Source organism: Varanus komodoensis, unplaced genomic scaffold, assembly GCF_004798865.1.
Source record: "Varanus komodoensis strain SLA01 unplaced genomic scaffold, ASM479886v1 scaffold3, whole genome shotgun sequence".
NCBI lineage: Eukaryota > Metazoa > Chordata > Lepidosauria > Squamata > Varanidae > Varanus > Varanus komodoensis.
The window spans coordinates 60,104,442-60,128,564 of record NW_025335761.1 but is presented as its reverse complement, the minus strand read 5'-3'; the positions used below and the strand labels follow the sequence as shown (position 1 = coordinate 60,128,564).

Genomic DNA, 24,123 nt, shown 5'->3' with positions numbered 1-24,123 from the left:
TTGCGGAGGGACGCGGCTCTCGAGAGGCGAGGAGCGCTCGGCAGGGGCAGAAGGGCTCGCTTGCGATCTGGCAGCGGCAGGAGCAGCAGCTCTTCCTGGTCGGCGGTCGTCATGGATGACCAGGGCTGCCCCCGGTGCAAGACCACCAAGTACAGGAACCCCTCCCTCAAGCTGATGGTCAACGTCTGCGGGCACACGCTGTAAGTAGCGTCGGCTCGAGGGGCGAATTGGGGAGCGTCGGCGGCGAAGGGGTTAACGCCTCTCTCTCTCTGGAGCCTCCCGGGGTCCTCCAGATGTTGCTGCACTACAGTGCCCATCAGGCCCTCGCTAGCATAGTCAGTGGGGAGGCGAGGTGGGAGTCGCAGCCTGGCGACATCTGGCAGCCCCATCCCTAATTTACACTGCAATTCTTTTTGTACCTTCTCAGAAGTAAGTGCTATTAATGGGTTTTCCCCCCAGGTAAATGTACACATGTTCGCATCTTCAGGGCGTCATCCTTTGTATGTTTAGAAAGGGGAGAAGACCTACAACTCCCAGCATTCTCCAGCCAGCATGGTTGGCTGGGGAATGCTGGGAGTTGTAGGACTTTTTTTCGTTAAACATGTGTTGGGTTCTGCCCTCAGAGGCTCAAGTTTGTACAGAAGTCACGCTCTTACTTCCTAGAGCATATCACATCTATCCCAGGGGATGGAAATACACTCTGCAGATGCATTTTTCAGAGGGGTAGCTGTGTTAGTCTTTTGTGGCAAAAAGACGTTCTTGTGCGATCTCAAAGGTTTATTCTGGTAAGAGCTTTTGTGAACACTATCCTCTTAAGGTTGTTCGTGTTTCTCAAGTGCCAGGAGATATGGGCTGAGTTCTAGCTTTGTTTGAAGCACTGCAAATAACCACCTTTCTGGGTAAATGGATATTTTTGCTGCAACAAGCTAATGTAACTACCAAGGATGTTGTGGGATTTTAAATGTTAACAGCTGTATAAAAAGTGAAAGACTGTACTTTTTGCATTTCATTTCCATTTAACTCAGCTGGTTACAACTTGTTTTTATTTACATATCTATGAGTTGCGTGCACAAATGTACTGTCAACTTAATCCATTTGATGAAGTCAACTTTAGTTCCACAAAGCTTAAGTGTAATAAATCTTTTAGTCGAGGAGATGTTATGAAAACTCTGCATTGTTCTTTTGGTGTGGAATTCATCTTCTAGTATGATTAATTTTCCCACTCTGAGCATGTTGGCCCAGCAAAATAATGATGGAGAGGGATGACCTGTGGCTTAATTTCTGAAGTGAATGTTTTGGTGTCCTGGTGTGTCTAATAGTCTTACATGTTTCCTGGTTGTGATGTGGGAAAATGCCTGTCTGTAGTTGGTGGGTTGGTGTGTTTGCACTTTGCCAGAAGCACTAAACTGTTTTGATTCATATGTTACTTCTAGGCTGAGATTAGGCATTGCAAACTCTGGCGCAAGTTTAGCCCCAAAGGGGGATGCAGTTCAGGTGCAGTGGAGGCTGCTTAGGAATGTTTTTGGAACTTGTCAATGCTTGTGTGCTTCTTTTCTTGGGCTCTTTCAGCATCAGAAACTACTTTGTGTATTTGAACAGTGCAGTCCTATGTATGTCTGCTTAGAAGTAAGTCCCATTGAGTTAAAGGGGGTTTAACCTCTAGGTAAGGATGTCTGGGGTTACAACCTACTGATAGAATTTATTTATTTATTTAAAACATTTCTATGCCGCCCCATTTGCTGAAGCCTCGGGGCGGCTCACAACATAAAATTAAAATATAATACATTCAAAATATAAAACAAATTAACAGTATAAAATAATCCTATCCATGTTCAGAAGAAAAAAAGCTGTATAATTCATAGCATGTCCATGGCTGGCTGGAGGGATCCTGGGAGCTATAGCACTTTTTCTGTCCAAGCATGCATAGCATTGTGTCTTAAATGGATTTTTTTTAAAGGATGTGCTTTGCAATAAACTAAGTTGCAGCTGTTACCTAAGAATTTCTGCAGCACTTGGCACATTTATTGCAATACCATCAAGTCACATTGCAGGTTTTTTATTGTAAAGAGTAAAAAAGGTCTGCCCAACTTGTCTTCAGAAAGAAAGCAGAGGAACTTGCGAGTTCTCTGCCTCAAGGATTCTATAGTGTTGAGTGTGAGCTGGGAGTTCCTTGGTTCCAATTTTGTCTTAGCTGTAAATTTAATGAATAGTCTGTGAGGAGTTACTGTTTTCTGCAGCATATGGGATGATAATATTGGCCTCTGATAGAGGACTGGTGTCAAATATAGAATCCATGATGTAAATACTTGACAGAGCTATGCAAATATTTTTAGAGACAGTCAGGGTTGCTTCAGATTGGATACCCAAATGGCAACTGCATTAATTATCTAGGAAACAATATTACACAGAATTCCTCAAAAAGGAATGCTAATAGACAAAATGTTGTGATGGTGTCTCACTTGATGTATGTGTGTTGTGAGAATATTTTGATGATGGTGTTTCCTCACGGATTCTGTCTTGAGCAAGAAGTACTGAATTTCATGCCATCAACATTGAGCAATGCTTGGCTAGATTACATTATTCATAGGTTGCTAAACTGTGGTTTATGTTAGCCATGGTTTGTTGCTTTATCCATGACTTGTTTCACAGTCCACAGATTGCTTTCCTTGTTTATGGTTTGTTTCTCTACTGCATTCTTCCAGCCTTGTTTTGCCTGCCTTTTGTTTCAGGCTGTTCTTACTGGTTGCCTCTTTTTCAAGATACAAATGAGCCAGGGCTTCAGGGATGGTTCTGGGTACAGACATCATGACAAGCAAGCAAGGCTTTATATACCAGATAGTTTGTAGCTGTTTAACAATTGTTTCTGGAGATGAGTTCAGATTTGATGGCAAGTTGGATTTCAGCAAACTGTACCATGACCTAACATTGTGTGAACAAGATCATGATTTCTTTTTCCGGGATGCTCAGGTTAATAGAATGACTGCACTTCCCTTCAGATTGGTTCTTTCCTTTTTCATATTAATGTTATGGATTTTAAACTTAATTGAACCCCTGCCCAAATCAATCAAATATCACACCAAAGTCATTTATAACAGGCTACATCAAGAACAATATGACATGCTTCCTGTTTATGCTATGCCAGTAATGTGGAAAAAACAGACCCCATAGTTCCAAAAGAATTGCCCTTATATTACTCTTCCCGAAGATGCTTATTCTAAAAAAATCAATTTATTTATTGGCAGTTTGTATCTCTTGAACAACACTTACTGCTGGCTAAGTTTCAAAATACATTGTCTTCCATTCCATGCATGATAGTTGTTGAAGACTGACCAGAAATGTTGTATTGTGCAGCATAATTAGGATTACTAGCAATGTATTATATTTAATCTGTAGTGCCTGTTTAACCATTTTGGTGTTGTATGGTTCTCCGAAGCAATCATACCTCTTCTGATAAAATATAATTTAAACATATAACTTCATTAAAAAATAATAACTAAAGCAAATGCCCCGTGCTTAAAACACAAAGTAGAAACCTGGGGGAAAAACCTCTAATCTAGTCTACTCCTGATGAACTATTTGAACAGTTCTAGGGCTTTCCCCTCCTGTGATGGTGGATTCATCCACTTGCAGACTCCACCTGCAACTGGGAGTGGTATATTCCCCGCAAGGCTGTATCAGACACTTGTTCTAAATGTATAAACTAGCCTTGGGAATCTGTTCCAAGTCCTTAAGAGGACTTTTTACATTTTCCTGCGGAGAAACAAGATGCTGTTTGTGGTCTATTATTTGCACAGGGCACACATTTTAATGGACCGTGGTAGCCAGGCTTGTCCCATAGCACTGAACCCCCTGAAGTGTAGAAGGCTGGTGAGGTGCCCCATTGTTGCCCAGAATCTGAAGAAGAGCAGTGGACTCTTAACCGAAGGGGGGAAAAAGCACTCTCTCATATTTTATTTAGCTATTGCTCTTTATTTCATTTTTTAAAAACATAGCTCTCATAAGATGGGCTACCATATGAAAGTACATTCTAGCCAAAGTCAAGCTTTCCTGTTTCTGGTGGGAAAGTTGAACAGGTGCTTACATTTGGCATTTATTTAAGAGGGCCTGAATATAGTATACTTTGGCTGGATCTTGTCCTTGTTCTAACTCAAAGGGAGAGAAGTCCTGAATGAGCGTGGCAATGTTTGATTGCTTTGGCGGTGCCTAACTTTCTCTCTTAGGTATCTGCCTGCCTGCCTGCCTGCCTTTATTTGAGACCACTAAGTCGATCTGTTACACTTCCTGCTTAAGTTTCAGTGCCTGAAATTAATCTTGCTTGGGAAACCTTACATTTATTGTGCATCTTACAGGCATTTAAGAAAGAAAGGAAATACCTGCACAAGGAAAATTGTATCCCATGAATGTTATGTTGATAGGACTGTGGAAAAGAGATTTATGGGAACTTGTAAAATGTGCCACATGGTCTCCAAAAGTTAGGGGCCAGAGTCTTGCATGGGGGATAAATATATATGCAGCACTGTTTAATAATTGGACTTGTTGTTCAGCTACTTTGCAATGTATGTTTTCCCCATGCCATAGAGAAAGGTGTGTCTGTCTTGTCAGTTGAACTTTCTAAAGGGGCTCTATTCCTATTCTGTGTAAACAAAAACTGCTGTTAACAGCATTTGGGGTCTCTCTTGACCCCAGGTGAAGCTAAGCTGTCTCAGGCTAGAAAAATGCTGCATATGAAAGGCCTTTGTTCTAACTGAAAATTTTCCCTAGGCGTTTTCAAAATAAGAATGGTTTTCCACTCTCAGCAAGTACAGGTTATATAAACTTTAATCCTTCTGAAGGCTATGTGAAATGAAAAATCTGCATAAAAATGCTTGGGTTGTTGTCTTTTTCTCCGCATTACAATTGTTTGGCATATGAACTTAAAAAAAAAAAAAGACCAAAACAAAACAGGGCAAAGCCTTCCCTCCGTGGATTTTAATTCTGCTTGTTGGAGGTTTTAGTTAAGAATCTTAGCCTTAAAAAGAGACCAAGATGATCTGTGTTGAACCTTCTTTTGTCCTGTGTTTGGGGAATAAAAGTACCCCAAATATCTTCTTGATATTCTGGGGTACTTTTGTATCCCAGGAATGTTTTGGTTTTGGCATGTTTGGTGTGTGTATGAAAATTAGATTTATATCCCACCTTTTTTTCTTACAGTGAATTCAGAGTGGCTGACATAAATCTCTTCTTCTGCTCTGTACAGTAGGTTGGACTGAGAGACTGTTACTGGCCCAAAGTGACCCAGATGGTCACCTGAGTCTCAGTCCTGCACTCTTAACTACTGTACAACACTGGCTCTCAGAATGTGAGCCTGGGCAATGCCAGTTATCCTGTATTGTTAGATGACAGCTATAATAGTCTTGTAAAGAAGCTCATCAAAGTAGGCTGTAGATCCTTCGATGAGGCTACTAACCTGCATTTTCCTGTTGGCCATGGAGGATAGAAAACCATCGTGCAAATGCAGACCTCTAGCCTTATGCCAGCTTGGTAAAAATAGAAATTGAGAGAAGCAAATTCTACCCAGTGGACTGGCAGAGGAGCGACTGATGTGAGCCAGGGTTCTGCCTTTGTACATTCAAAACCCACAGACCAAACGTTTTCCTTGCAAAGCATTCTTTATTGACCAAACTGCATGAAACACCCAGTAGGAATCCCTGAGCATGCACAGAGCAGTTTATCGAACCCAATCTAGTATTCACCTCCTGCTTAGGAACATACCTGAAAGCAAAGCCTGCCACCTCTTGTGCTTCAGTTCTCTAATTGGGCCACCCTCCTCTGCTTGGGATATTTATTATCTATCTATCTATTTATTTATTTAAAACATTTCTATGCTGCCTCATCGCAACAAAGCCTCGGGGCGGCTCACAACACATACAATACGTACATCCTGGGAGAAAGGGCTATGCTCACTTTGTCGGTGTCTAAGAAACTCCTCTGCTATGGGTCACCTCCCACCAGCTGTACGTCTTCGTCATTCCCAGGGACTGCCTGTCCACCTGGGGAGTCTGCCCTTGAGATAAGCGCCTCTGCCTCTCTCATCTCAGATTCTTGGCTTGGCCCACGTTCCCAGACACCCCCCCAGTTCTGCTTCACATTCTGATTCCGATTCTTCTGAAGCCCAGCCAGCAGTCCCTGAGAATGAGCGCCCAAAGCAGCCATCTTTCTTACTCCCTGCAATTCGCTTGCAATGTATTGGTTAGGAACAGTGATGTGTGATTTTCACAAAACTTTGAATTAGAAAATGCAATTAGCATAAGGAAATGTTGGCTGCATTGGAAAATTTTCCTCTGCCCTAACTAATTTATCTTGTTTATTTTTTCTTGCATTTAGTAAACAACAATACTAAAATAAAAGTATTCCATGCTAATTTTTGGTGCTTTTATCCCAGTATTATTTCAGTGGAAAAACAGGATATTTAGTGTGATTAAACATTGTATTAAATAGTCATTTTTATCAGAATATTAATAACAATGCAAAGAGAAGAGCATGTACTTCCCTAACATAATCTGCTTTAAGAAATAAACACAAACAAAGGTACTGAAACTGTTGACACACAAATTTTAAGAACCCCAAAGAACTGTGCATGACATGCTGACAGCCTTTCGTCTTCAACTTTGGAACAGCCAAGCTTATCTAATACCGTATTTGCAATTTGTTATCGATGAACTTGTGTGATGGAAATGTTTCTATGGGCTTAGAAAGATCTGGAAAATTTACTGTCCTACACCATCAGTTATAGAGGAAGAGGCTTTTCTTCCTCTATAGCAGAGAAAGCAAGTGGGATGTCACAGAAGGGATCGGACAACTTGTCTTTCCTCTGCCGTCCCTTTATGAGCATGAGAAGTGCATAGCTCACCCAGTCACTCCCAGTGCAGGAAGGCAACAACATTACATGCCCATTGAGGAGATTGCCTGTTGGCTGTCAGCATGAGCAACTGGAAGGAGAGATTCATTCAGTAATAGAGGCCATGCTTTGCATGTAGAGGGTTTCGGGTTTGATCTCTGGTGCCTTCAGCTGGTAGCGGAAGAGGTAGCAGATGAGGAGAGCTCTCTGCCTCCGTCCATGGAGAGCCACCTCTAATCAGTGTGGGCCAGATGGAGAAATACTCACCGGGTATAAGGCAGCTTCTGATGTCCTTATGAGTTCCATCAGACCGGAGCAGTCAGGAGATCCTCTCTGTAGAACCCCACGAGGTATTCACATGAGGAAGAAAAAAAAAAATCAGGAAGAAGAAAAAGTGTGCCTCAGCTGTCAGAGGTTTGGGGAGCGCCGCTGTTTTGTATTCCTTGAAGGTCAGATGCGTTTCCAGAGCGAATGCAGCACTTTTCTATTCCGCAAGGCTGTATCAGCTGCAAATGTGATCTTGAAAGAGAGAGAATTGCAATCTTTAAGATGTACAGTTTTAAAAATAGAAGGTCTGATCACTTTGACATCTCCCTTGGCTACAGTTCAAGAAAAGGATGTTGTACCATAAAGATTACCTTAAATGCTGAAGTCTTGGGATAGATGAGTTTGGCACTGAGAAATGGGCCAAAACCAACAGTGATGCTGCTTTTGATTATTTGATTTGAGCACTTTGACTGTCAGCTAGTGAAGGCTCACTTTTACTGTTCCTGTTGACTTGAATTCAAGTTCTTGGTAGTAAGTGGTTTAGGGTTGAGGTCAAAATTGGAGCTTCAATTTCAAGCTGCAATCTCAGAACCATTTAAGGGCCTGCTTAATTTTATTCTCTTGATCTTGTTCTGTTTTCTAGCCTCTTGAGGTCTCTATAATTGATTGCGCAGTAGTGTGCAGCTTTTGAATTCTAGTTCTCTCTCAAAACATGGTAGCAATTTTCTAGCCCTTGTGATGTGTTTTACAAGGGAAAGACTTCTGCATCCGCAAAAGCAGGAACAACCTAATTTGCTGCCATTCTTGGGAAGAACTATATGTGAAAGCTGGAGTAATCACATGGGTGATTACTTAAAGTAATTTATTTGGTTTAGACTGTCTTTTTAAAAAGCTTGGCACATGCATGATAGTCCAGTTCATGAAAGGGGCTGACTGTTTGCTCACCTGATGGAGACAGTGGGGCTTGGAAGGCTGATCTGTAAAGCTTTATTCACTGTTTGGAAAGAATGACAGAAGAGCACTTATGCCTAGCTTTCTTCTGAAATCTGTTTGTTGCATCTGAAATGATACCTTGATAGCCACTGAAAGTCATAGTCTGAGGATGTAGACAAGTCCCCTGCATCTGTGTGGCTCACCTTTCTCCTTTTCCATGGCTTCTTTGAGCCAGGTGTGGGAGGACTGGCCAGGTGGTTTGGTGGTGGTGAAGGCGTCACAGTTTAGTGATGTGGCACATGCTGCTTTGAAAGAGGCAGGGGTACAGCCACTCCTGGAAAAAGCCCTCCTGGACCCAGAAGTTCATACCAACTGTAGTCTTGTCACAAATACTCTTTGTTGTATAGGGTGCTTCAGAAGGTGGTGGCATTCCAGTTGCTGACACTCTTGGATGAAGCTGAGTATTAAGTATTAAGTGCCATTCCAATCTGGGTTCAGGGTTGGTTTTAGGATGGAATCAGCCTTTCTTTCCCTGGTGGGTGACCTTCTTTGAGAGAGGAATGGGGGGGGGGGGTGTAACCTTGCTATTTCTTCTCAGACTCTTATTGGATTTGGATACTGTTAACATTGAATACTGTTGACTGTTTACATTGCTTTGGTTCTTGTTTATGGGCCTTGCTCCAGAGAATAAGACCGCGTGGCTGTGCATCAGCTCCCTAGCAGTTAAATTATGGGGACCCTGGAAGGTATGAGGCTGTTGGGAGCAGTCATGAGGAGACCTTAGATGTGGTGTCATCAGCATTTCAATGATACCCAGCTCTCGGGTATCTGTGGCACTGTGACATCTGAATGGGGAGAGGCCCAGTGCATGTTCTAGATGCAGCTACGCATTGGACAAGGGTTTGTAAACAGATGCTGAATCCTGGCAGGACAGAGGTTTTATGGCTGGGTGTTTCCATGGCCTGGGAGTTTGGGTATCTCGGTGTTCTGGAGGAAGTTACATGCCCTCTGAAGGAGTAGGTGGGGAGTTTGGAGGCTCTTTTGGAGTTGTCCTTGTCACTAGAGGTGATCTCAGTGGCCTGGGGAGCTGCTGTACTGTGTGAAGTAGCCCTTGGTTTGTAGAGCAAAAAAGCAGAAGGTCTGTTGATCTATTAGGAGGTATTGTATTGGACCTCAAGAAATCAGTGTCTCTTGGCTGTCACTCTGGCATCATTGCCGTAGTTGTCATCTATTTCATTTCTATACTGCCCATAACCAAAGCTATCTGGGTGGTTTGGAAAAATGTCTTCATTCAAGCCCATACATTCTGCATTTAGGATACCATGTACAATTGAGGTTGTCCTGTCCTCTCGAGGTTATTGCAGAGATGCAAAAAGTACAGGAAAGGGCAACCCAGTTGACTGGCACATCTTTCTTAGGATGCATATTTATTGTGTTTGCAACTTTTTGGTTGGTTTAGAAAAAAGGATGACTAAGACAGGACACAATAGCCATTTATGAGAGAGAGATTTTTTCCTCCTCATAGTACAGTGGCACCTCGGCTCACGAATGCCTCAGTTCACGGCCAGATTGGGTCGCGAACAGAAATTTCAGAAAAATTTTGCCTCAGGTGGCGAACTCCGCATCGGGCGACGACCACGTGGCCGTCTTCCCTGCTTGTGGCCGCAGACGGACCTGTGGTCGCTTGCTGTGAAGCTTATTGAATAATGGCTCCAAAGAAAGTGCAGAGCAAGCATGGTGGTGAAAAGAGCGTGCAGAGCGGTAATGAAGGTGTCAAGAACGTGCAGATTTTTCACCAAAATTGACCCTGTAGCTAAGAGACAAAGAAGAGAGGAAACCCCTGAAGGAAATCTCCCCGATGTCCTTATGGAGGGGGGCTCTCCCTCCACACAATAACCCCCCACCCCGGTTAGTGTTCTCCACTGTACTTTGTTACTTCGTTGTTCTTTGTCACTTTGCTTCAAATTTTTGTGATTAAAAAAATAGTTACAGAACAGATTAACCTTATTTACATTGAACCTTATGGGGAAATTTGACTTGGCTCGCGACCAGTTTGGTTCGTGACCAGAGTCGTGGAACAGATTAAGTTCATGAGCTGAGGTACCACTGTACTAGAATGCCAAGTTATCCAGTGAAATGATTGGCATTGCATTCAAGACAGACAAAAGACAGTCTCCCTTCATGCAATACAAGAGCGATCTGTGCAAATCACTGTCAGACGGTGATGGCGATGGCCAGTAGCTTAGATAGCTTGGGAATGAGACACATTCGTGGAGGACAAATCTTTTGATGGGCTAAATGGAATCTCCTCTGTGCTGGGTTGGGTTTTCAGGAGGCATCTGGCTAGCATCCGTAGAAAGCAGCATGTTGGGCCAAATGGACCTTGGATAAGAGGGGTCGTGGAATAAAGAGTTCTCATACGTATTATCACTTGGTGGTCCCAGCACTGGAAGTTGTTTCTGAAGGCTAAGTTTTAGTATGGTTTTCAGTAAGCTCTCTTTGTGATAGCCTTGTGTGAGGGATAGGCAGGAGAAGGGAAGTGATGTGGCCATACTTGAAAGCCACAAGTACGAGCTTTGCTTGCATTGTTTGGGTGGTATCCATTGCAGGCAGTCCACTAGCGCAAAGCATATTGTGCTTACTGTTTCCGGAATGGGACAGTTCAGAGAGGCATCAGCTCTATCCTTGTCAAAATAGTACTAAAAATTAAAAAATATTAGTGGTCAAGGGCTGTCAGGTCCTCTACAACTTATGGCAACCCTATGAATGAGTATCCTTCCGAATGTCCTGCCCTGAACAGCTTAGCTCAGCACAGCTCTTGTCAACTCAAGGCTGGGACTTCCTTTATGAAACCGAGCCAGTGGTCTTCCTCTACGCCGCCTGTCTTCCCCTAGCATGAGTGTCTTTTCCAGCGAAGCTTGTGCTCTGAGGGCAATAGCCTCAATTCCATCCGTTTTGCTCCCAGGGCAGGCTCTGCATGGTTTGATCGAGAAACCACTTGTCCATCTCTCTGTTGGTCCAGGGCAGGGGTCCTCAGACTTTTTAAACAGGGGGCCAGTTCACTGTCCCTCAGACTGTTGGGGGGCCGGACTATAGTCTGAAAAAAATATAAATGAATTCCTATGCACACTGCACATTCAAAATTGATTAAAATTAAAATAAATTTAAAAAATGAAGTAAATTTAAAATAAATTTTAAAAAATAAGTAAATTCAAAATACATTTTAAAAATAAATTAAAAGTAAAATAAATTTTAAAAATTCATTAAAATCAAAATCAATTAATATTAATTAAAATTTTAAAAAATAATTAAAAATTAAAAAATGTTTGCTCTGCTCACTCGGGATGCAGCAGAAGCCCAAGATGAGGTGGGGAAGAGCATGTCCATATTCAAGGGACATAGCTACAATGTCTGCGATTGTACTGAGGGGTGGGGAAGATGGGCGCAATCATGCTGGGGGGGAAGACGGGCGCGATCGCACGCGTGCAGGGAAGTCAGGTGTGATTGTGGTCATGCTGGGAGGGGGGAGATGGCCACGATTGCGCCCACCTTCCCTGCACAAGCACGCCCACGGCCATGTCCCCACACCCCCCCACCGCATGATTGTGCAGGGAAAGTGGACGCGATCGCAGCCATCTCCCCCCCGCCCCCCCAGTATGACCACGATTGCGCCCTCCTTCCCTGCACGAGCATGCCCGCAATCACGGGCATCTCCCCATTGAGCACGCTTGCACCAGCTCAGAGCTTTTGGACTCACTCGGAGATCGTTTTCAAAAGGATGAAAAGTGTAATGACGTTTCACTGGAGATCAAAGGCAAGGTCATACTTCTTTTTCTTTCCTTTTGATAAATATGCCTCTAATTTTATCCCCTTTCATAAGTTAATGTTTCCGTCGTTACCAGATCTGTAATGGTGGTACCCTATTTGCATGTTTCTCTCTTTTCTATCTGCTGCATTGTTTTGGAAGGACTTGGTTTCATAAATGTCTCTCTGAGCCTGTTATTAATCTTATGGATGTGTTTATTGGGTAAAACATTTAGAAGGATCTCTTCTTGTGTAATCTAGTTATATAATAACTCTGATTTTCTTTATCATGGTGGATGAGTAAGATGGGCAAAAAGTTTGCAAGATTGAACTTTTTAGATGAATTGGTTAAATATTTATGTAGTTGGGACATGAAATGGTGATAAATATGGCTTTAACATAATAGTTGTAAACTGCCCTGAGCCTATGAGAAAGGGTGGGAGGTAGAAATATAATAATTCTTTTATTTCTGTGTGTGTGGCTTTATATGCATACTTGGTATGTGTCTGTTTAAATGCTGTGAAAATGGTATTGTTCTTGGCGGCAGTTAGATGTGAAGAGATAACAATCAAACAGATATTATGCTTTAGGCTTTAGTGTCTCCATTCATGTTGTGGCTTCTTCCTTAACATAAGAACCAGCACTCAACATTCATTAATGACAGCATTCTGATCTTTGTTTTGACTAGAGCAGGGATGGGCAGAAAATAGATCTCCAGATGTTTTGAGCTTCAGCACCCTGAGCTTTTGCCAATGTGGCCAAGGTGAGGAATGGTAGGAGCTGAAGTCCAGAAATTCTGGAGATCTCATTTCTGCTCATCCCCGGGCTATAGTCTACTGGCCTTATCTAATACCAAGAAATTTTCCTGAGTGCTCAGGAAAAAATCTTGTTGCACTCTCGTTAGCATGGGAATTAAAAAATGAAAAGGCGGTGGTGGGAGAACCCACAAGAACAGCTCTGAATCCAGGTGTGCAGCAAGTTGTATCTTCTGCATTATCTGTTCTGCTTTCAGTCAATAAAAATAATAAAGTAATGGTTTATGCACTTAACCTGAGGTTAAGGCCTATTGATTTTAATGCTTAGAAGACAAGTATAGAAAATTGCATAATTAGACCATTTCTCATGAACCTTTCTATACCACTTGACCTGCAAAAGTGTATGACAATTTAAACCATGAAAACAGGAACATTAACATCAGTAGAACATTAAAACAACACCTCCTAAAAGGCTCAGTTGAAAAGAGATGTCTTTAAAGTCCGAACGAGAGGACTAATTCTGATTCTTAAGGGAGTGCATTTCATAGTTTGCCTGAAAACTCTGAGTTTGTGCTGAGTATTTTTATTGTTTATATTTTTGAAGTGTTTTTAATCTAGGTTCTGATTTAATTTTAATATTTACTTAATTCTATTTTTAAATTTTGTATAGGTGTGAATGTTTTGTGTGAATTTTAATGTTGTGAGCCACCTAGAGTCCCAAACTCTGGGAACAAGCAGGATATTAATAATAAGGCAATACTACTGTAGCTGCTGCTGCTATTACTACTACTACTAAATGTGTCTCTGTAGATAGTGGTGCCCTCAAATGATGATAATGATGGTGTCTCTTCTGTAGATAGTAATAGTTTACAGTGAAACAGGCTGACCATTAGGTAGTTTTTGGCAGTGAGGCTGTGAGATGTGAAGAACACAAATGCCTCCTGAAACTTTTCCCTTTTTATTCAGTATATTTACTCTGAAAGCAAATGAGGAAACTTCTAAGATAGCGTTAGGACAGCAAGTAGTAGTTTTTGTTTCTTAAATTGTAAATTACCTCTTACTTTCTGACATATCTTAGAAAGGCTTCTGTCTTGAGGCTTTGATAACATTTATTATCAACATTATATCCATTAAATATAATGGATATGAATAAACCAGTACCAAAAAGCAGACCTCAATGAAAGGAGCAATTATGGATCATAAAAACAAACTGGTTCCAGTTGACCCAAATTGCAGATTTTACTTTGATCCCTGAAGTCAAACCACAAGTGGCATATCCTCTAACCAGATAGGAGTGCTACAGAAAGAGACCAGTCCCAACGGAATGGTCCTATGCAAAATACTAATAGAGGTACCACCAGGAAACACCAAATAGGTGAGCAAAAAGATCTAAACATTGCCGTTGAACATGATCAGTGGAATCCATTGTGGGAACCATTCCCTTGCAACTCAAGTTTCTTTAAACTAGGGTCGGGGTGGGGGGGGGATGCAATTAAAAGAGTATATAGATCACGTCTCACCCCATTTAGCAGCTCCCATGCTGGAGAAACTGTGGATTGGAGAGATACTTTTAGACACATGTGTTGGGATTGTGTGGTCCCAGAGAAATGCTGGGTAGAAGTATTTCATTTGGCAATAAATGTTATATGTGTTTTCTGCATACGGGTTACACATAAAACAGCAGAACTTAAGATTGCTTTCCCTTTTTGTGGGGAAAAAGACACAAAGACTTGTTACATAAGGGCTTGCTGACATTTTTCTGCACAGCAGCAAGAAATCGCATCTGTCTGGAAGTCTGCAAGTGGACCATCAAGTGAAGGCTGGTGCAAGAGGCTCTGGGATGTAGGTTTATTGGAAAAGTTACCTGGAGGGCCCAAGGGACATGCACAGTAATGCACCTGAGCATGCCTTTTATGCATGCTAGTATCCCTTTTTGTCAAGTAGCATAAAGGGTTTTTTGAGAAGGCCAGATCCAGAAGCTGAAGCTCAGATATTTTGGCCACTTAACTAGAAGGAAGGACTCACTGGAGAAGCTGGGAATGATCGGGGGCAACAAGAGAAGGGGATGGCAGAGGATGAGGAGGCTGGATGGGTCGGACCGACCTCACGACAAGCAAGAACAACGTGATGCAGGGGGTTCGGCCGGATGGCCTTCAGGGCCCCTTCCAGCTCTACTGTTCTGAGGGGTTTGGCCTGATGGTTATTTTGTAAGCCGCCCCGAGGCTTTTTGCGAATGGGGCGGCATAGAAATGTTCTCAATAAATAAATAAAATAAAATAAATACACCTGTTTGGAAAGATCTAATTAGCACTTCATTGATGATTCTAGGTCTGGGGGAAGTAGACAACCTGTCCCTTGTCCCTTTTATCTTCCACCCCCTGGGCAGATTTCCTACAACTTGTCTCAGGGCTGTTCTACCTCTGTCCCACATCCCCCGAAGGAGGCACCCTCTTATAGGATCACTTGGCCCAGTTAGTGGAGCTTTAGTTATGATCTTGACCAGCCTCCGGATGACATGCTACTGCCTAGCTCAAGGAAGGTGGCAGGAAGGAGGGGCAGGTCTGGTGCCTGCAGGCCCGCCCCAGATTCCATTTCAGAATACCTAAACAGGCTCAGGGACTGGGTTCAGTCCTGCCTGCGTACCCAGCAGATGCTCTGCCGCTAAGTTGCAAGCTTTTCCTGCCTCACTTTGGCCAAGCTATCTGTAAGGAGTTGAATTTACACAGAGCAGCAGAACCCTGTTTCTGTCCTGCAGAATTTACTCAGTTCCATTATTTGGTTGTTTCTGCAAAGTCTGAAGATACTTGGAGGAGAAAAAAGTGAGAAGATGCTGAACCAGTAAAATAAAGGAATAAATCTTGAATGTTACTTTACTTCACTTAAAAAAGGCAGCCAAATATGGAAGTAGTTATTACTGAAAATTTAATGATGCTTCCATCGATATGGTGCAGTGCCTCTGCATTTCACAGTGATTTATTTATATTTAATGAGCCTGCAATTTCTACTTTTGGGTAAAAGGAGCCACTGCATATGGCCATAACTAATGTGTTTACAAAAAGCTCATCCCATTGTCTGTCATTAAAAATTCTTAGAACAAACCGGAGGCCAAATTAACTTCGTTCACCATTGCTGAGGCATGTTACTTACTTGGTCAGGGAACAGCGGTCCCGCCATGTGTGCTAGCTTCGTATGGAAGCCTCTCTTGCAGTGCACGCAGCCAACACTGACTTTGGCGGTTACTTGGGATCAATCTAAGTGCCACTGGGTTTCATCGACCAGTGTTGCTTAACAACACAAGAAGGGTTTGTCTAGTCCGCCATTCTGTTCACACTGGCTAACCAGCTGCCTGTGGGAAGCCCACGTAAAAGGCCTGGATGCAGTAGCACCTTCCCATTTGTGTCCCTCAGCAGTTGGTCTATGGAGACATACTGTGCCTGATGCCTCATAGCCATCCTGACTAACAGTAATTCTGATTTTATTATTGATTATTCTGATTTATATCCTGCCTTTTTCCTACAAAGGGCTCAAGGCAGCTTACATCCCCTGTGAGGTAGGTTGGGCTGAGAGTCTGTGACTGGCCCAAAGCCACCCAGCTGGCTCCATGGCCGAGTGGGGACTAGAACCCAGATCGCCTGAGTCCAAGTCCCATGCTCTTAACCACTACACCACACTGGCTCTCTAGGGTGCCTTATACTCCAAGAATTGTCGTTGCCTTATACTCCAAGAATTCCCGTAACTTCTGTATAAAGCCATCCAAGCTGATGTGCAAGTGGATTTCATAGTTTAACTATGGAGTTCATTGCCACAAGAAGCAGTGATGACCACCCGTGTGAGCTGGACAAATTGGACAGAGAGCGTTGGCTGCAGGGTGGAATAGAGATGAGATCAGTACATACATGAAGGAGGGGGCTGTTGTACTCGTATCCTTTGAGCAGCTGGCTAGGTACTGTGTGAGCAGAGTGCTGGACTGGATGGACCTTTGGTCTGATCAAGCCTGGCTTTTCTTACCTTCTTAAAATGCTTAATGCTGGTCTGTTGTCTTTTCCATGATTAAAGCTTCAAAACTCAGTTGTGGTTGAGGAGTGACTGATGTGAATCAAAGACATGTCAAATAAGAGATGTTGTGAATGCACAATTCCTGGCTCACTCGGCCATAATTTAGCAGCTAGCAATGAGTGATGGAACTATGAGCTCTCTGCTTACCCTCCCTTCTCCCTTCCTCATCATTTCCTTCCTGGTTTAATTAAGCAACCAGCTGTTACATCTAAAATAGGAATTGTGGCTTAATGTTCCAGTTTATTAATCAGGAACTGAAATCGCAGCTTGACATTGGTTCAGATTGTGTTTAGTAAACTGATGTTGATTCACAGTTCCCCGTTTTGGATATAATAGGTAACCTGGGACTAAATTAAATTTCTGAGGAAGGAAAGAATGGAGGAAGCACCTTGCCCCATTGCTCACTTCTGGCGACTAAACAATCATTTAGCAAGCAGGAAATTGTCTTCATTTTACTCCTTACGTGTCTGTTTCCCATGTTTCCTCTTACAAGGAAGCCAAGGTGACATACATGGGATTCCTCTCCATTTTGATTTTATGGGATTCCTCACCAGTCTGTGAGGTGAGTTGGTTCATGCCGGGGTTTTTTAATTATTATTTTACTTCTGCAGGTGCAGCTGTTGCAATATTGCAAGTTATGTAGGGGCAGAGACTCACTTTGCAAAGTGAACCCACAGGTTCTCATGGGACATTTGGGCTCTTAATCCAAATTAAGCAACTGACTGTGTTTATTGTTAACTATGGTTAAACATTATATATGCTGTGCAAGGCAAATAAGGGGAGACATGATGAAGTTGTTTAAAATTATGCATTGTGTGGAGAAAGTGGAGAGGGAGACATTTTTCTCCTTCTTCTGTGATACTAGTACACAAGCAGACAAATCATACAATGGGATTCAGAGAGGCAACATTCACTGACGATAATCATAGACAGCTCACTCCCACCCACTGTGTCCTCTTGACTTCCTTTTAGAAAATGAGCACTGAAAATGTTTGTTGCTGTTATATGTTGTCAAGTTGCCTCTGACTTATGGTGATCCTATGAATGGATGTCCTTCAAAATCTGTTGTCCTTCACATCTGCTCAGCTCTTGTAAATGTGAGTTTGTGGCTTCTTTTATAGAGTTGATCCATCTCCTATTTGGTCATCAGCATCTTCTGCCCTCGACTTCTAAGGATGATTGTCTTTCCCAGGGTCATCTGGCCTTCTCATGAGGTACATGAAGTATGACAGCCTCAGTTTTGCCATTTTTAGTTCCAGGGAGAGTTCTTACTTGATTTGATCTAGGACCCACATGTGTCTTTCTTTCAGTCCAGGTGTTTGCAAATCTTTCCTCCAGCTCCATGTTTTGAATGCATCAATTTTCCTCCTGTCAGCTTTCTTCACTGTCTTGCTGTCACACCCGTACTCAGTGATTGAGAATGTAGTAATATGGATGATCTTGGCCTTGCTGAACCATCCTTACACTTGATGATCTTTTCTAGTTCCTTCTTTGTTCTTTCTAGGTCTCAGTCTTCTAATTTCTTGGCTGGAGCCTCTCTTTGAATTGATGGCTCAATTAGGATATGCAAAATCTTTCACAGTGTCAGTGTCTTTATTCTTGACAGCATAGTTCTGTATTTCTTCTGTAGTCACAGTTTTTATTTTCTTAATATTTTGTTGTAGTCCTGCTTTTGTACTTTCTTTTTTCACTTTAATCAGGAGTTTAAGAAAATCAGGGGTTGTTTCAATTCATTGCTGCATTCTTCCCATAATATGAGATGTCTACATATCCTAAAACATTTATGTGTGTTCCATCAGTTTTCACTCATCCTTTCTCTGATCCCAATGCAGCTTTCTTTATATGTTTTGTATACAGATTGAATAGATAAGGAGATAAAATGTACCCTTGCCTGACACCTTTGCCTATGGGAAACAATTCTGTTTCTCCATATACTATCCTACCTGCAAATGCATCTGTACATGATTGTGGGTAATACTATACAATGTTATTAGAAGGGAAAATGTGCCTGCTTGCTGTTGTATTTATTGTTGACACCTTTATCTCATCTTCCTCAACGATGCTCTGGGTGAGCATCCTTGATGAGGGGTGTCTTGAACTGGGAACTCTGGCAAAATCCAAGCACCAGGGCTGGCGCTTGCATGAGGATCAATGAGCTTGTGCCTCAGGTAGCAGATTGGGAGGGGTGGCAAAACAAGGGCACTTGCCCATCGCAAATCCTGTCGCCCTCCTTCTTTGAGGTTGAACTGAGCTCCCAATCTACCAAGACCAGGCAACCCATGTTGGTAGAGCAGGGGCAGGGTATGAGTTACTGTGCTGTATATGAACCAAGTGGCATTAGACCGTGGCTTAGTGGAACAGCACCTGCCTACATGCAGAAGATCCCAGCTAGGATCCTTGATGTCTCCAGGCTACTCAAACTCCTACATGAAGCCCTGAAGGGCCATTGCTGCCGGTCCATGTTGACAATCTTGGGCTAGATAGACTGATGGTTTGGCTCCATAGAAGGGACCTTTCTGTGTTCCTGTTTTGCTTGGATGAAGCTGACAAGTATGGTGTCCCCTACACACACCAGATTTACTCGTGTGTCATGGAATCCTAACTGGAAATGAGATGTGCATTGTTTGAGTCTCCGTGTGAGAGAGAGACCTCATGGTTAATGCAGGGAAAACCGCTTTGGAAAAACTCAGCACTTACTGACCAGGGGTCATCCACTGCCTTACTCTGTTGCAACCAGGCCATCAAAAAAGTCTCGTTGTACCTTAAAGACTAAAAAAAAAGCTCATGCCATAATAAATCCATTAATCTTTAAGGTGCTGCTGGATTCTTCCGTGTTTGAAAAAAAACATTGGGTTTTATTTACCAATGGAGCCTCCAAATGCATGTTTGAGTATTAACCGTGGGTGGCTATTTTCCTTTTAACCCCCCCCCCCCGCCCGATGAAATCCTTTTGGCTCCATGAACTGCATTATTTTGTCCTAATGCTCTTACCCTTCCTCATAATTGTAACTGGCATGTATCCATTCAGTATTTGATTTGTATTTTGGAGAGGGATTCCAAGAAGAGAGGCCCATATAAGGTGATGCCACTGAAGGAAGAAACATAAAACTTAACAACCAGGAACATTCTCGCTAATGTAGCCTACGCTAATATCTCATTTGCGATCTAGAAAAGGGATTCTCATTCTTTTCTTAGCAAAAACTGTACATGTGTTTCTACTTGCCTAGTTCCTCCCCTTCCCCTTTTACTTGTAGGTATAAAAAAGATGAATGAGGCATAAAGAAGAAAAGCAAGCTTGCAAGTCATATTTTATTGTAGATGCATTTAAAAAGGATGTATTGAAGTGTGTCTCCTGCAGCAGTTCTCAAAGTGTGGTCCTAGGGCTGTGGAGACGATGGGCACGTCTGTGTTACAAATTTGAAACCACTGAACTATCATGACTTGCTTCCCTGTTACTGCTCCCCTCTTCTTAACTCCATAACCGTGGCCTGCCCGGTAGCTCTCCCAGTTCTTTTCTTCACCCTGAAGTATTTTTTGCAAGCATTGCGATCGCACGGGATTCCTTCTGCTTCCGCTGATTTCCACAGGGAGCCTATGGGCTCCGTGCGTCCCTTGCTCGTCTGCCACGGAACTCACGCAGTCTGCAGTGGTTCTGGCCTGGGACATGTTCACACTAACTTCGTATGGCATCACTGCCGTGCACCGAGCGTGCCTGACAAACTTTGAAGCACTTGCTCACGTAGCGGAGGATTGGTGGCAGCGGGCAAGTTGTCTTCAAGGGACATTTGTTCTAATGGGTCTTGAACATTAGGAGAAATTTCTTAATGGATCAGAAATCAAGCTGCATCATCATGCAGCTTGATGATGGCATTTGTTACTTAGAGGTGTTATGGGTTCTTTCTTGCTGAAGGGTTTCGAGGAGAGGCTGGATGCCCATCTCGTTGGGCCATAGATCTGGGTTTCTTGCATTGAACAGGGAGTTGGACTCCATGCTCTACAGCCTCTGCAGAGTTGTTCCCATGAAGGTATTAGTAGCACCACTGTATGGTTGGTGACCTTTAACAGGCGGTTTCTTCGGTTTGCTCATCTCGCATGGCAAAACGGTGATGGTTCTGCCCGGCCCACAAGTGCCTTACGGAGCCCTCCTTTCCTGGAAGTGGCTGTGTGTGTGCAGCTGTGCCAGACAATACTGGTAAGTCATTTCACCTTTGAGAAGTACATTGAGTCCCTGAAAGGGTAATGAATGTGAAGCAGGTGAGTCAGCCTTTTGTGCTTAGGACCAGGTGCTTTTCTGATAGTTGCTTTTTCAGGAGAGGAGAGGGCATACTCAAACGCACCTTGGTGTTCAGCATGTTTGAAATCTCTCCAGAGTGTGCGTGCGTGTTTGCAAGAGTGTGATAACCAGATTTCCTCAGCAGTCTGGAAGAGAAAGCACAGTTCTGTGTGCTTTATCCAGCCAGAGCATAGTTTAATATTGGAATGGTTGTTGAGGTACTGTTATTGCAATAATAGGAAGGCGATGGAATAAGGATTTCCGTAGCCAAGTGGTGAAAGACAGCAGAGGTACCTGTGATTTGGTCTCTCACTATCCTTTGATCAGACCTGCAGGCTGCTATTGATTAGGGATGCTTGAAGAATTTGATTTTTGTGAAGGGTTACACAAAACTGTCTGAACTGCAATGCTCCAATTAACATGTTCATGAGAATGTAGCTCTCGTGGATTTCATGGATTATCTTACTATTGTGATGCACTTCCTGGTGCCTGAAGAATATCAAGATGCTGCTCTGTATAGACATTTGAAGGGAATTTATGCTACTTCCACAAATTATTTTATTTATTTATTTATTAAAACATTTTTATGCCGCCCCATTCGCCGAAGCCTCAGGGCGGCTTACAACAAAAAGATTAAAATAACATTTTAAAATATATACAATAAAATACAAATATATAATATAAAACATACACTATAAAACAAGCCGCCCTGGCCAAATAAAATTCAATAATATTAACATTTAAATTTATTTAAATTAATTTAAATTAATGAGGAAGTGGCACAGGAGGGAATCATAGGTAGTGTCACAGACTGGAGAGACATATCTGCGCATCCTTACTGTTGACAATACTTCATTAATCCTAATTGCAATTACAGTTAAGGTTAGACCAGCCTTGCACAAGTCTGGGTTAGATTGAGCTTCGTGGCTTAATGAGAGTTTGAACCTAGAATCTGTACAAGCAAAATGCAACATTCTACTTGCTGCACCATGGCATTATCACTGACTTTCCAGTGCAGTCAGAATGAGGATTCCTAACTAAAGACAAGGCATTTGTATGTTGCTACCATTTTGTCTCAGTTCACTAATCCAAGAGCTGCAGACCATCCCTTTCTCCTTTCCAGAGCATGGGCAACGTGAAAAACAATGTGTTTCCCTAATGCACTTGCATCTTCCACCAGCATTTTCTTGGGGAGCGGAGACAGTGGGTCAGTTTCTGTCCACGTAGCCGCTGATGTCCATTATCGTGGCAATAGATCACTTTGCAGATTAGCCTTGATCGATTATGGGCAGAACTTGCTCACAGCTCGTCCTGAGAATCCCAACCATCAGGGATCCAAACTCAGCAGCTTGTCAACTGTTGTAGGGGTGGACACCTGTGGAAATTCAAGGACTGCTTGTGGAATAAATTGCGAGCTACTGGTCCTCAGTTAATTCATCTGTGCTCATGCAGTGCATTCAGCATCATTACCGTACCTTTTGGCATAACAGCATCTTCTGCAGTCAAGCAATTTCCTTCTCTCTTGAATTTATTTTATTTTATTTTTATTTTACTATGCCACCCCATAACCCAGGGGTTCTCTGGGCAGCTTACAAACGAATGGAACATCTAAGTGTATACAGAGGAGCAGAACAGGGAGAATATATGATTCTGCCAGTCACAAGGACCAACATAACTCCAGAATCCAGTTCAGGTGAGGGCTGTGAGGGTTGAACTTGTTCATTCCTAGTAGATTAAGTCCCAGGCTCAACGCTTGTGTTATCCAGTCCATCAGAAGGGTCAAATATTCTAGGAAGCCATGATGCTGGTGAAGACTGAAGAATTGGCTTGCTTCCTACTTAGTACAGCTGACTTTAAGAAGTTAACCTCTTATTTGTTAACAGGTGTTGTTGTTTTGCTTCTTTCTATTTTAAATTCTTCTTTCTTTTTAATGTAACTCAGGTTACATTAAACCTTAGGTAACTCAGGTCAGCCCTGAATGAAACAGTCATTGCCATTACTGGAAACTTTACTTAAGAGTTATAATACTTCAGGGAAAGATTTTAAAGTTGGTGACGTGTTGCACAATCACAATTTACTAATAAGCACAAGGACTACTCATAAACCTGCTCGTGGTTAAAGGGTGCTCCCAAGACAGCGATTTTATTATGCATGTACCTTGTCATGTTCATGAAATGTTATTAGAGATTCAGACATTATCTTCCATCTGTCACTTTCCTGAGTCTTCCCCACCATCTTGTCTGTCTGCCTGCCTTTCTCTCCTCTCTTCTTCCTTATGTCCTTCCACAGAAAATCTTTCAATGAAGGAAAGGCAGAATAGCTTCCCAATGCTTTTGGCTCGGTCGTACTAGGAAGTCTTCAAGTGCCTAAAAAGGGTCGTCTTGTTCTAATTAAAACCATTGCTTCAGTCCAATCCTAGTTCACGATCTGGACCATTTATTACTTCATGCTTTTTATTCTGGGTGAAGAATAAATAACTTTAAAGAATTATTGCACTTGTTGGGAAAGTTGCCAGATTAGACTTTCAGCCCAAGTAGGAAATAAACATGTAAAAATGAATTCAGTGTTCCAGTTTTTGGCATATCATCCAGTGTACAGCTTTGCATGTCTCTCTTGTTGGGTGATAATTTTCAGACCTGATGGCAGGTGAATCTGTGGAATCCCATTTTGAATAATCGAGAGTCACTGACATACCTAATCTTTCCAGAGAGCATCTGCTTATGCCTTGGGAGACTGTATATAACAACCTGATTGAATGTGAAGGTTTGTCTCCTTAGACCAGTACATCAGACCTAAATAAAAAAGAGGACTCAATAAGGAAGTGTAGTCACTGAATTTACAAAAACTAGATATGATGCAATATATTTTCCAAAGCAGCAGAGAGTATTTTTTGGATGCCTTTTGTGGAGTAGATTTCTCTCAAAGACAAATATGTGCCCTGGGAGAACAGAGACTAGGAGATGCGCAGAAGGAAAGAGAGCCTGAGCTCAATGCACAGGAAGCATGTGGTGATGATCACTGGAGTCACTGGATTTGGGGATGGGAGGCTCCATTAAAATCATAATTATTCATATTTATATGTTAACTTCACATCCTATTTATTTCTCTTTTGAATGAATTGAGGTTATCCATTTGAAATATTTATTTATTAATTAAAA

At 42.4% G+C, this 24,123-nt stretch overlaps 1 protein-coding gene across 2 annotated transcripts in view; it reads left to right on the top strand.

Moving 5' to 3' along the window:
• MNAT1 (MNAT1 component of CDK activating kinase) overlaps positions 1-24,123 on the top strand; it is a 154,227-nt gene continuing 130,104 nt past the window's right edge. For both annotated transcript variants that reach the window (XM_044436430.1, XM_044436429.1), the window contains exon 1: positions 1-200. In XM_044436430.1, the coding sequence (XP_044292365.1) occupies positions 112-200 (89 nt within the window). In that variant the 5' untranslated portion in view covers positions 1-111. The remainder of the gene's footprint in view (positions 201-24,123) is intronic.